At 38.6% G+C, this 14,459-nt stretch overlaps 1 protein-coding gene across 2 annotated transcripts; it reads left to right on the forward strand.

The window, feature by feature from the left end:
* The first annotated feature begins 233 nt into the window (after window positions 1–233).
* On the forward strand, window positions 234–14,174 carry LOC143859674 (protein DETOXIFICATION 21-like). Of its 2 annotated transcripts, none has more exons than XM_077370325.1 (9): window positions 234–386; window positions 962–1,242; window positions 7,987–8,528; window positions 10,789–10,875; window positions 10,967–11,023; window positions 11,819–12,057; window positions 12,497–12,615; window positions 13,233–13,319; window positions 13,818–14,174. In XM_077370325.1, the coding sequence occupies exons 2-9, from the start codon at window positions 982–984 to the stop codon at window positions 13,899–13,901; spliced, it is 1,476 nt and encodes a 491-aa protein (XP_077226440.1). In that variant the 5' UTR covers window positions 234–386; window positions 962–981; the 3' UTR covers window positions 13,902–14,174. The 2 variants fall into 2 exon arrangements, with proteins under 2 accessions (XP_077226440.1, XP_077226441.1); XM_077370326.1 differs by lacking the exon at window positions 234–386 and adding an exon at window positions 429–499.
* The last annotated feature ends 285 nt before the right edge of the window (window positions 14,175–14,459 follow it).

A 14,459-nucleotide genomic window follows, 5' to 3' on the forward strand; every position in this document is an offset into this window, starting at 1 on the left:
GACCAACTTCCAAGGAGTCCATCTTAGTCCTAATGGTGTCAGAAGGGTATTGTGGTCTTTTTCCCACCCAATTTTAAAGCTTAGCTCTTTTTTTGTTCTTGTTTTAAAATTTGCCCATCATCCGTATTTTCACTAAACATCGGCACCCATTTCGTAATTTTCTCTTTTCCTTCTTCCACATAATAACCAATCATATATTTTGACTTTCCTAACTTTTCCAGTGTAAACATGGCTGTCAATCTATCGTAAGGATATAAATACTCAACCCCGCATTAATTTGCATAGAACCAAGTGCATAAATACTCTCTGTATCTTCTGAAGCTTCCAGAGCTACACGTCTCTCTCTCTCCACCGTCGATTGGTCTGGTGCTATCTTTCATCTTCGAGTAAGATCTCTTTGTCTCTCTTTCTTCCTTTTCTATTTTTTGGATTTTTTCCCTTATTTTGTTCTTGAAGTAGGAGAGAGTAAATTAAACCTCTGGCCGGGGAAGACAAAAAGGTGAACATGGGATTCAAAATATACTAATTTTTCTTACTCTGACCAACTGAAATCTCAAGTTTTTGGGTATTTCATTGATTTGAGAGCCTGCTTCCTGAAAAGAAAATGAAAAATCTTTTACTATCTTTGGATATTAGTCCTTGTTTTGCAAATTAGATTATTTAGATTTAGTCTCAAAACTAAAAATTATTCCCATATTTTAATTTAGCCTCAAAAAGGTTTGCATAATAGATTATCTGCAAATAATTTTTAGAGATATTTTTTTATGACTCTGTTACTTGCCTATGTTTTTCATGCTATGGTTAAAAAAGTGGACTCATTTTCGTCCTTGAAAAATATCTGTTTGTTTAAGGCAGATGCCATTTGGCACCATCGCGACCAGAGAAATAAATACAAATGTCTCTAATTTACCAAAAACATTACAAATGTTTATTCTCTTACACTTTTCTTCTTGAATCTCAGGATCTGATTGATTTTCTGGTATGGGACAAGAAATGGAGAAGGATATAAAGGAGAAGCTTCTTGGATCAGGTGAGGAAGAAGAAGATGAAAATTTGAAGAGAAAGATATGGAAAGAAATGAAAAAATTATGGATCGTGGCCGCTCCTGCAATTTTCACGAGATTTACAACTTTTGGGGTGTCTGTCATAAGCCAAATGTTCATCGGCCATATTGGAGCCACGGAGCTCGCGGCTTTCGCTCTGGTCGCCACAGTTCTTTTGAGGTTCGCCAATGGAATCCTGGTATGCCTATCTTCTCTTTTCTTTCCTTCTTAAATTCGAGGGCTGCGATCATCCTATGGAAATGATGTTGGGGCCCATCAAATGGACGGCTTGGAGCACCCTATGCTGTTGACCGTACACTTCATTTTAAAAATACAATTGGCCTTAATGTTACTATACGACCCACACCATAAGATGATCATAACCATCCATTTGATGGGCGGCCAAATAAATAGGTTGTCATGGGCACCTTGACGATATGAATCACTAGAAAAATAAACTAGAAAAATAAACGTATTCGTTCGGTAGCAAATCTGTTAGAGGATCAATTCAAATTGGCTCTCGTTCGTTTAGAAAATGTGGTTCGAGGATCATTGTACCTTCGTTTTCCCTCAACGTAAACTAAAAAAAGGAGACTTTAATAAAGTGTTCCGTGATTTGAGTCACTCATTTAGCTCCGAACTCACAACTCAAAGCGCCGAGTGAAGTGAGGTCCCTCGGATTAGGGACCGAACTGAAAGACTTTCAGAAGAGAGCTGTAGTCCCACCCCCATATACTCAAATCTGTTGCAGTTTTGAGTTGCCAACCCTCCAATTTACCATGATATTTTATTTCTCTCAGATCGGAGGGCTAAGATCGTCCTATGAAAAGCATTTTTGGGGCACAACCTATTTAGTTGTGGCCCATCAAATGGACGGTTTGGATCATCTTGTGGTGTGGGCCGGAGAGCATTTTGAAAAATATGGGTGGGGCATACCTGGTTCAAAGATTTCCAACAAATTAATTGTCGCCCCGCTGACAGTGTGGGAGGGGGAGACAGGTTTGGAAGTGTTGTACCAGTAGAATGCTAGAAGGGGCAAAATATCACTGCTTTTTTTTTCATGGATATTATTACAGATCTCATTAATTCAAAAAATCTCTCATTTTTAATTAAATACGATTTTTTTGGAATTACACTAGAATAATTGGGAAATTGCTCGTTTGTTATTTCAAAATCTTGTGGGAATTTCAAAATTATTGAAAGAGTTATAGCAAAAACTGAACTTAAGTCGTAATCTGGCAAGTGCATGAACTTAATTAAAGAGGAAAGTGTTTAGAGAGATGGTATAATGACTCACTTATCAAGATTCAAAATCATTCCGAATCTGAAGTTCCATAGGGTAAATGATTAGATGGTAATTAGGTCAACATGTTTTGGTTTACCCTTGAAGTAACTTAGGGGGGTAAAAACAGAAATCTAGTCATCAGAAAATAAAGAGGTCAACATGTTTTGGTTTACCCTTGAAGTAACTTAGGGGGGTAAAAACAGAACTCTAGTCATCAGAAAATAAAGACGAAAGTGATTGACCAAATACTTGATCATTTTCACCTTGGTTTTTTCTTTTTTCTTCCCCCTGTAGTGGGGATTGGAGCTCTCTTCCTTGTATATTTTTGTACACGTGTAGCGATGGAGAACCCATCTTATTTTAAAAAACGAGATTTCAGTTTTGCCCGAAGCCCTGTTGTTTTTAAGTAGTCTCTTGACTAAAATTATATTTCGTTGACCAAATACTTCATGGTAATAATTTAATATTTTCTCAAAGTCCGCCCATGTCATGGAAAATGATAAAAATACTTCATCAGATAAACAATAACCAAAGCATTCCTCTCCTATGGAAGTTGACAAAAACATATCTATATCTTATTGCAATTATGAAAATAGTCCTAAAATAACCAAGTACCTCTATTTCATTGAAAATAATCAAAATACTCAATATCTCATAAAAAGTGATTAAAGTACACCTATCTCCAAAAATTAACAAAATATTTTTATCTCATTGAAAATGCAATAGATGTACTTTGATAATATTTTATCATATAGGGGTACTAAAATAACTTTATATGAGAATGTGTACATTGGTCATTTTATATGAGATGTGGGTATTTTGATCATTTTCTAAGATATGAGTGCTTTGGTTAATTTCCATGAGATAAGTAGTACTTTAATCGTTTCTCATGAGATTTAGGTATGTTTTGTTATTTTCATAAGATGATGTATTTTGGTGATTTTATTAGTTAATGATACATTTTATCATTTTTATGAGATGGGATATGAGACATTTTGTGCATTTTCTATGAGATAGAAATACTTTGTTAATTTTTTAATTAGAACTTGGTATTTTGTTCATTTTTATAATTCATTTGTATTTTTGTCATTTATATTTTATAGAGATTCTTTGGTCATTTTTTTTATGTAAGGGTAATTTTTGTTATTTTATGAGATGAGGATGTTTTTATTATTTTCCATAAAAAATGAGGAATGCTAGATTCACAGGTGCCCTTGCAAATAAAAGAGCAAAGGGCACTCCTATTGGTCAAATCCCATTTGAGATGGCACTATAAATTAAGATAATAACCGTCTTAAATGGGATTTGACCAATAGGGGCGCCCTCTGTCCCTTTATTTGCAAGGGCGCCTTTGAATCTAGTATTCCTCCCATGAAATATGGGTACTATGGTCTTGTAGGGACTCTTAATAGGGTAGAACTCGCCCCTAAAAGCTAGCTGTTAGAGGGAGGGTGTCCATCCCTTATAAGCAAATCCACATCCATTGACTTTTCCGATGTGGGACTATTTTTGCTTTCACGTGGAACCCCCAACAATCTCCCCCTCCACGTGGAAGCAACGTAGACAATCTGGCCCATCCACGCTGGTGCAACGTGGGAACTACAAGATCTACCCCGAGGGATTATTCCATCCTCGCAGGCATTATCGGGGTTACGGAGATCTTCCTCGAGGGACATTCCCGCCCTCGGAAGCAAACCGGAGTTACCACGCCCTAGCTTTGATACCACTTGTTGGGTTTTTCACCGAAGAAAACCCATTTTAATTACCAAGCAAATAAAGATGTGGATTAAAGAAACCTAACTAACAAGAGAGCAATCACACAAAAGAACACAAAGATTTACGTGGAAAACCCTCCAACGAAGAGGGAAAAACCACGGGGCAAAACCGACGAAATATCCACTAATCAAATAAGTAATACAACATCTTTCTCTCAAGTTTCACTCGAAACATGAGCCAATACAAGAAACAAGAGAGATAAAGGGTTACCTCGTGCGAACAACAAAACCCACTTTCTCACCAAAAATTACCTACTTCGATCTTCAAGTTGAAGAAATCTAAATTCTCACGAAGTCTTCGTGCAACGAGATGATTCGACGGTGCGGTGAAAATCTCCAAGAAGAAACGCTCCAAAAAGAGCCCTAGATTTTGGTCGCAAGCCAAAACCCTAACCACACAAAGAGACCCTTGTTCTTCTGTTTTTTCTTCTCTCCCTTCCCTCTCTCTCTCTTTTTTTTTTTTCTTGTAACGTTTTTAGAAAACATCACACACACACACACACACACACACACACACCACTCTCTGCCTTTTCCTAATTGGAAATTCACCCACGATTCTAGTTTCCCTTTTTTTTATTTTTATTTTAAGTACCTATTAAGAATAGGAAACGGTGTGAATGTGGGGCCTACATGGGCTGGAACCCACAACAATCTCCCACTCCAGGCCCATGAAGAGGAGACACCAACCTTGAATCTCACTTGGAGTCCATGCCAGCTATGCCAATGCATAACTCAAGCTTTCCTTTGAGAACAACCTCAGTCAACATATCAAACAGATTCTTGTCAGTACGAATATTCTTCAACTGCACCAACCGCGTTTCGATCACATCACGGATCCATCGGTTCCTGAAAATCAATTCCACTACTGCCCAATATTCTTTGCCTTTATGAGATTGTATCTCCTTAAACTTCTTAGGCTCCCCCTCACTAGTAACCGATATATAATCTGAGGTAGGATATCTCGTTGATAGCCAATGCTCTCTAGTAGATCTTCTAACCTGAGACTCCACTATCTTTGTCTGTGGGGGCTGCTCCCCCTACCCATGATCTATCACAGTATCATGACTACCTGCATCTGACCCATGATCACTACCATCTTCTTGCACTTCTCCCCCATGTGTAACATGCTCTAATAGAGAACGAATAGATGTAAGATCAATAATACCATCAACAACACTCATAAGTTTTTCAACACTCTCAAAATCTGCAAAATCCTTCTCACTCATGTGAGCAAGCCTCTTATGCCACAAGCTAGGAGAACTGTCTTTGGTAAAATTTACCACATCCTTGCACACCTTTGCATAAGTCTTGTATAATGTGCAACAAATCGTCCCCTTTGTAACTACGAGTGAACCTTTGGTGAGCTTCCAAGCTCCCTTACCAAAGTAGCTTTCATAACCTTCCCTATCCATGGCTTTACAAGAAATTAGATTTACGCGCATATCAGGAACATGTCGCACATCCCTCAAAGTTAACGTGCATCCAACATTGGTTTCTATGCACACATCACCAATTCCAACAATCTTTGAGACAAGTGTTGCCCATCTTCTTCATACCAAAGTCCCCTGCTTTATATGAAGTGAACTTCCTATTGGGAGTAGCGTGGTAAGAAGAACTGGTATCAACAACCCACTCTATACCCTGATCTGCAACATGTAAACACTCTTCTTCTCCAAAAGAGAGTGTTATCACATCTTCATTAGACACGATCGCTGTAGTGTCTTTAACATCATCATTTTTCTGATTTTTAGCTTCTTTTTGCTCTCTTTTGTAAACCCAACAATTCTTCCTTATGTGACCCTCTTTGCCACAATGGAAGCATTTTTTCTTCTCTCTCAAATTCAACATTTCGCTGGATTTGTCACAATTTTGTGACCTTCTGCTTTTACTTCTATCACTGTTCTCTGTGACAAGAGCTTGTGCATGGTCTGTAGCCATTGATTTCCTTCTAGTCTCTTCATTTAGCAAGCTACTAGTAACTTGGCTCATGGTAAGTACACCATCTGGAGCAGAGTTACGAAGTGAAACCAGTAAAGTTTTCCAACTATCAGGTAATAAGCTCAAAAGTAACAATGCCTGCAACTCATCATCTAGCACCATCTTCATTGAAGACAACTAGTTCACTATGCTCTGAACTTCATTCAGATGCTCTGCAATCGAACCACCTTCTTTGAACTTCAAGTTTACAAGCTTTCTAATTAAGAAAGTTTTGTTCCCAGCAGTCTTTCTCTCATAAAGACACTCCAAGTTTGTCCAAAGCGAAAGTGCAGATGTTTCATTAGACACATGATGGAACACACGGTCATCCAACCATTGCCTAATATGTCCAATAGCCTTTCTATTCAATTTTTGCCAATCTTTATCGGACATGCTAGTCGGCTTGACCTTATCACCTTTAATGGGTTCATACAAATCCTTACAATAAAGAATATCCTCCATCTTTGGTTTCCAAATCATCCAATTTGATCCAGCCAACTTGATCATGATTCCTGAAGAACTCTCCATCTCATTCCACACAAACAACTTTGCTTCCAAACAACCTTGGCTTTGACACCACTTGTAGGGACTCTGAACAGGGTAGAACTCGCCCCTAAAAGTTAGCCGTTAGAGGGAGGGTGCCCATCCCTTATAAGCAAATCCATATCCATTGACTTTTCCAATGTGGGACTATTTTTGCTTTCACGTGGAACCCCCAACATATGGGACCATGGGAGCTCGGGTGGCCGAAATACGCACATCAATGTATCTTACTTTTAAATAGTCTACTAATAAGGAAAAGTCAAATCAGAGAAAAATAAGCTAGGAGAGAAGGAAAAGGCTGGTTGAAATAGAGATTGATGTCGGCACGACGTTGAATGGCAGGGGTCAACTCTATCGGCCAATGCTGTGAGCTTTAACAACCGGTTGAAACATGTAGTACAATGTGGCTTCGTACCATTATCAAACTGTGGTCGGCCGGTTATCAGTCCCCTCCTCTTTCTATATAATTCTTGGCTGTAATGGAAAAGCTGAATTAGACAATTAGAGTACTTCTATTTCTAATATTTTATGGGAGATAATAAATTGCACCCCCTGTACGCATAACTTGAATTGTGTGGTACTTTTAAAGCGTTGTAACGTCAAATCAAGGTATAAGGGGTGCGAATCATCCTACAAGGGGTGCGAATATATCATCACCCTATTTTATATGTTGTGTGCCATTGAAGTCCATTATTTTTCTAATAGTAAGATAGGCCCACTTTATAGGCTGACTCAAACCGTTGATTTGTTGCACCACAACGTAAATAGGGTGCGCCTGGTAAATCATCTCTGTAGGATTATCCTAACCCTCCGATCTGTAGAGGCCCCCACTTTATAGGATGATCCAAAACGTTCATTGGTTGGCCACAACATAAACAGGCTGTACAGGGTAAATCATCTCCATAAGATTATCTAACCCTTCCCCTCTGCATATTGGAGAGTTAGGATAATCCTATACAGATGGTTTACTGGTACACTCTACTTACATTGTGGCCCTATAAATGAACAGTTTGTATCATGGTACAAAGTAGGGCCCACTGTTCTTGTTTAAATATACTTTAATGGGCCAAAACCATATGGGTCTCATGATGTTCTACGTATCAACGGTCTTGATTTCACATACACAAAAAGCTCATTTAGGACCTTGTTAAAATCTAAAGTTGGCCTTTTACCATTGATCATAATTCATAAACTTGATTTTCTTTCTTCTCTCAACGAAAAAAATCATCCATGCACAGACAGTATTGATTTTCCACAAATAGCCTTAGACGAACACTCGTCAATCAGTCGTACAGGCAACATAAACTTCATTGTTGAAGGGTATTTTCGCCACTTTAAAACCTTTGCCTTGTTTCTGTTACAGTTGGGCATGGCAAGTGCACTAGAAACTCTGTGCGGGCAAGCATATGGGGCCAAAAAGCATGACATGCTCGGAATTTATCTTCAAAGATCATGGATTGTTTTGCTCATCTCCTCCATAGCTCTCCTCCCTCTGTTCATATTCACCACCCCAATTCTAAAGCTCCTTGGACAGGATGATGAAATCGCGGCCATGGCGGGAACCATTTCACTATGGTATATACCCATTATATTCTCATTTGTTTTCTCCTTTACGCTCCAGATGTTTCTCCAAGCCCAGAGTAAGAACAAGATTGTTGGTTATTTGGCGGGGCTCTCGCTCTCGCTCCACGTGTTTTTCTCATGGTTGATGGTGATCAAGTTGAAATTAGGCCTGGCTGGAGCCATGGGCTCAACCATCTTGGCTTATTGGATTCCGAATTTCGGACAGTTGGGATTCGTTCTCTGTGGGGGGTGCCCTGAGACATGGAAGGGATTCTCGCGCAGTGCCTTTACTGATCTGTGGCCGGTCATTAAGCTCTCCCTCTCTTCTGGTGCCATGCTCTGGTAGGTAAAACTCTCTCTCTCTCTCTCTCTCTCTCTCTCTCTCTCTCTCTCTCTCTCATTAAGCACAAAATAGAAGATGGTATTCGCCCCGACTTTCTTAGTGTCCTCATTGGGGGCACTAGCTATCACTTGAGTACAGGGGCAGAGCTACATGTAGCATAAGGGGCCCCTGTTGAGTTGGGCCAAACTCCTTAATAGGCCCAACTCAATTGGGCCCAGCCTTATGTATAACCTGCACCCCTTGTGTATAATCCTGGCTCCGCCACTGCTTGAGTATCCTATCATTTCCCAAAAAGGTAGGGTATAAAGGTTGGGTACCCGGTGCATTTAAATTAGGGAAAATTGCCAATGGGGGACATCAAAATACGATAATTGCCAACGGGGGACATACTTTTGAAAAATTGTTAAAGAAGGTTGATAATCCCCTTTTGAGAGTTTGATAACCGCATTTAGAGGGTTGATAACCCCCTTTTAGAGGGTTGATAACTCCCATTTCGTCCCCCTCTAACAATTTTTCAAAAGTGTGTCCCGGCAATTTTTCCTTTAAATTATAGCGTGCGTGGGAGTGGGAAGACCATGAGATGAGGGGAAATGATGCAGTGGATGGGGAGAAGGCAGGTGGATCCCATTATTTTGGGATCTGATATATTTGCTCCTTTTTCTTCCCTGGGCCAGCCTCTCTAGTGTATTTATGACTACCCGGTGGTCCAAGGAAGAAAGGGGGCCACATATATCATTTTCCTTTTACCAATGAAATTGTCATGGTTCACTATACTCTCTTCCGACTGCAAAGCAAAGTTTTTTGTTTATACAATTTAGAGGGGAAAATGATTTCAGCACAACTATGTTTGATACATACGCTCATGTATCTTGTCTTTTAGGATTTAATTGTCATGTAAGTGCTTCTTGGGAACTGTAGAAACCCTTTTAGAGCTCTTTAAATACTAAAAGACAAGAAACATGAGCCTCTTGTATCAAAACATGTTTGTGTTGAAATCATTACCCTTTAGAGGGAAATCATATCATAAAAGAGGGAAATGATATGCCCCCCCCCTTTCAGGAAACTGATAAAATCCCCCCTTTTAACGGTTTCTAAGAGAGTGGTTCACTGGTTAATGATAAATTCACCCCGTTTAACGTTTTTCTTTGCCTCTCAAACTTAACGAATACCGTTAAAGGGGGGGATTTTATCCATTAGAGGGTGGGGGGATATCAATTCCCTATAAAAAAACGTAGCAAAATTTTCAATTATTTTTCCTTTCCAAACTTTTATAGAAAATTCCTACAATCCTCTAATCTGTGTAAAATATTGCCTATGCATATGGTTTGAACACCACTTCCTGTGATTTTTGAGTCATACGAAATAAAAAACAATTTCTCAAGGTCTGTTAGTACTTTTCTTAAGGAAAATTTATTTCAACTAAAACCAGTGCTTAAAAACGTGGATGTGGCACGGGACTCAGCATGACACGGTCGAGTATTCGGTTGGCCGGCTGAGTATCGGTTGACGCAGTCATAATTTGAGAGAGTAAAAGGAGTTTTATTGACTATGCAGGGCAAAACGTAGAATGCCAATGCAGCGCAACGCATAACGCGGCCAACGTAGAAGGTAGTGGACTCCCCCGAGTCAACTTGGACCCGGGGAGAGGGGGGGTGGAGTTCTAAAACTATGGTTAAAACCTTTTTTTTTCTTTTTTGCTTAGAAGTCAGTAATTACGGTTAAAAACTATGTTCAAAACCTTACCAACAACAATACTTATAAAGTTTAACCTGATTGAATCTTTTTGCTGGTTTTTACCTAAAAAAAGGGGCCAGCAAACCTTGGAAAAATCATTTTTTAAAAAGAAATTCAGAAAAAAAGTTCAGGGTTGCAAAACAGGAATTTGGTGCAAGTTTAGAAGGCAGCAATTAAAAGAGCAGATGGCATGCATTATCTATATTTGTAGTGACAACTTGGTAATTATTGCTCAATTTTTCTTCTAAGCTGTTGATGGTTTCGTGAGACTAGGCAGGTTGCACTTCATATATGCATATTTATTATTTGGAAAAAGAATGTATTTTGCCTTGTTGAGAATGCCACGATTCAACCAGAAGGTCAGCCTCAAGGGCTTCTAATAGGGACCAATTGTTTGAATCAAAATTAATGGAAATCTGATATCTCCATGTTTCCTGGTGAAAAGTCTATTACTCCAAATGATTTAACACCCATAACAGGAAACCCAAAACATTTATAATATTGTGACCTGTTTGTAATCAACAGTCTGGAGCTGTGGTACAACACTGTGTTGGTTCTTTTAACAGGACACATGAAAGATGCCGAAGTTGCTATAGATGCTCTCTCCATCTGGTATTTTCAAACATTCTGCTTTCTTTTACTTTGGTTTCTTTAATCATTCAGAAAGTTGCAAGCTTACCTCTCTTCATTCTTTAACACACAGCCTTAACATCAATGGGTGGGAAATGATGATATCACTTGGATTCTTGGGTGCGGCAAGGTATTGTTTTTGTTAGATGTTCTTATCAATTTCACTTTTCTTTTTGTTGATTGTTCCTTCTCCCTTTGTATTAGCCATAGTACATACCCTTCTATGTTTACTGCATCCCAGGCATGCAGCACATACCCATTGGATATAGTACTTAAAGATGCAATGCTCAACTGTTAGGTACCTTTCCAATACGCCAAAAGCTCCAGAGCTGATGGAACGCGTTAGGGAAGGCCCTTTAAACCTGTCCCATACCAGGCTGGGTCCCACCTAGTCCCATACCTAGGCGGGCCCCCACTTAGGACCGTACACCATGCTTCCGCATCTGCCGTCCTCAGCTGCCCACTCTGTACTAGCTTTTTTCCAAGTAGCCCTTTCCACAGGTCACCCATTCCGTGACTCGAACACGGGACGTGGTGGCTGCTTTGGTACCAAATGTTAGGTACCTTGCCGATATGCCAAAAGCTCCAGTGCTGATGGAATGCGTTAGGCAAGGCCATTTAAACCTGTCCCATACCAGGCTGGTTGCCACTTAGTCCCATACCTAGGTGGCCCCCCACTTAGGACTGTAACACAAACTTCCTGTTTTAATATGATATATGATGATCGTTTGTTGTATCTTTTCTTATTGGGTAGTAACTACTAAGTCACAATTTATGTTTTATTAGTTTTCTTTTTATGAAATGGAGGGAAATTGTGCAAAAAATATGCATGATTAGTAAAATAACACCAACTTTCCTCTTTTTTATTGAATTATTTGGGTCTTAATTAGATTAAAATCAGAATCGTTGTTCAACAAATTTGCAGTGTGCGGGTGTCCAATGAGCTGGGAAGAGGAAGCGCCAAAGCTGCAAAATTTTCGGTGGTCGTGGTAGTTGTTAATTCTCTTTGCATTGGGATTGTGCTTTTCATCATGTTTCTGCTTCTACGGGGGAGGCTTGCCTATTTATTTACTGATAGCCCGGAGGTTGCTGAAGCAGTTTCGGTTCTATCTCCTCTATTGGCCTTCTCCATACTGATGAACAGTGTTCAACCAGTTCTCTCTGGTTGGTTTCTTTCCTTTCCTTTCACCATCCTTTTCTTTTTATGTCTGTAATCTAGACTGGCCTACTCTGAAAACCCAATATGCTTTCATGGTGGTAGATTATATATCCATGCAGCAATTTTTAAGAAAATTCGAACAACAGGAGGTGGAAATGCAGGGAAAGAATTGAAAGTATTTTTTTAAAAATGAAATATATTCTTTACATAACCATTAATTAAAACTTTCTTCTTTTTTTTCTTGGTAGGTAAGGATTATTGGGAAACAACTAGTTACTCCAAAAGCTTAAGCTGTTTGGTGTTATTTTAATAATTTATACTTCAACAATTATAATGTTGATGATTATAGTAAATGATATATTGAAATAGCCACTGAATTTTTTTCCCTACCATCTTAAATTCCAAGATTAATGGGAGTGGCATGTGTCTCTGTGTTTTCAACAGGGGTTGCTGTTGGTGCTGGTTGGCAGAGCGTGGTGGCTTACGTGAATGTGACATGCTATTACTTGGTCGGAGTACCTATTGGGGTTGTGCTTGGTTATGCACTTGGTTTACATGTCAAAGTAAGATATGTTATCACAACGTTACCTTTCTTATCGACGCATATTTCTAAGATTCTATACTCGAAATGAGTTAAAATGGAAGGTTACAAAGACACTGGCTTTTTCCTTTTTGTCGCCACCATTTTAGAATCTGAAGCACATAAGATCTTTGAAAGTGGGACCTAATTCGTATGGATATAACAATGACTCGGGCCCTGTTCGATTTGGATTGCCTTTAATTTTGGGTATGATAATCAGTTTTGGACACAATCAATTCTCAAAATCCAAAATGAACAGAACCTTAGTGTCTAGCATCTTGAAGCCTAACAATCAGACCCAGACTAAACTAGGCCTATACAACTCAAGTCTATAACAGGACGATTAATTGTTTGGTCAAGTGGTTCCAACTTGATAAGAACCAGTCATGATTAACTTTTTCAATACTAGTTAAATTAAATTCGCCAAATGTATAAATACTCCTTTCACTTGGAAATGTCGAAAGCACCTTCGGTAACCAAAACGCCCTGAATTATTCCTTGTTTTTTCTTCTTCTTTTGAGTTTATCTCAGTTTGTGCAGCTTGCAAGGCAACATTCTAATCAGGAAGCTAACTTGTTTCATTATATGATTTATTTGTAGGGGATTTGGATTGGAATGATGTTTGGCACATTTGTTCAAACTCTGGTACTTCTGTACATTACATGGAAAACTGACTGGGATAAGCAGGTAAGTAGATTGCACTTTTTGTTTTAATATTCTTGAATAGAGTCGATGGTAATGCTATTTATTTATTTATTTTCATTATTTTGACCAAAGCCCACAGTTTCTTTCAATTTTTTCCCCCAGAACCACTTAGATTTTATTCCTGAATTGAGGCATTTTTGACAAACTGTTCGATATAATTTTTTAGTTCTCTCTCTTTGGAAAGATAATAGCTGTGTGCTTGATGAAATGAAATGAAAACCCTTTTCAATTATTTGTTGGAAAGATAATAACTCCTGTTCTTTCTCTAAGTAGCAAAGCTTATATTGATTTTCCGTGTATCCATTACATTTCTCATGGCAGACAAATCTAAAGATGAAATGAAAAGAAAACCCTTTTCAATTATTTGTTGGAGTAGCAATGAATCAAGTTTGTTTATATTTTCTTGTGGTGGCTGAAATGTTATGTATTCTTCTTACTTATATAGACCTTTTTTTTATAAAAAATTATCATTCTTTGCAGGTATCTATGGCTTTCGCACGCGTGAATAAGTGGGTCTTGCCTGCATCTTTGAATCCAAATGGCAGCAACAACACGCTTGTTTAACATGGCGTGATGCGACTAGAGAAAGAGAAACACCTTGAATTTAAACACCACAGGCTGAATTCATGAGGGAGCTGCATAACCCTTGGTTGAAAAAAGATCTATTTTGTCTCTGGTTGGCAACCAAAATTTGCATTCTGAAATTCAAAAAAGTTTTTCAGCCTTGAAATGAAATGACATTTGCTCAATTGAATGGAAATTATTCTCATATAACAATGGAAATGTAATGTTTGCAACCTTGAAAAAAATATTCCCTTGGGCCAGATGTGAAATGTGGGCTAAAGAGAGAGAAACTTGATAGGGTGGGAGTGAGGGAAACATGAAAAGCTACGAAAAATCAGGGAAAGAAAAAAAAAACTAATTTTAGCAAGGTATTTATTTTTCATTATTTTTTAGCGGTATCTGATGCTCTCCACTCCTACCTGTTCGGTATATAGTATAACCCTAGATATGTTCTAATATAAGCTCAATAAGATAATTGACCAGTGTAGTGGGCCTACATGGGCTAGAGTCCATTAACCAATCAATAACTCTAGTGTATCTCTATATATAGGGGCTGGA

This window comes from Tasmannia lanceolata, unplaced genomic scaffold (assembly GCF_043159265.1).
Source record: "Tasmannia lanceolata isolate RefF3 unplaced genomic scaffold, GAP_Taslan_0.1 ptg000035l, whole genome shotgun sequence".
NCBI lineage: Eukaryota > Viridiplantae > Streptophyta > Magnoliopsida > Canellales > Winteraceae > Tasmannia > Tasmannia lanceolata.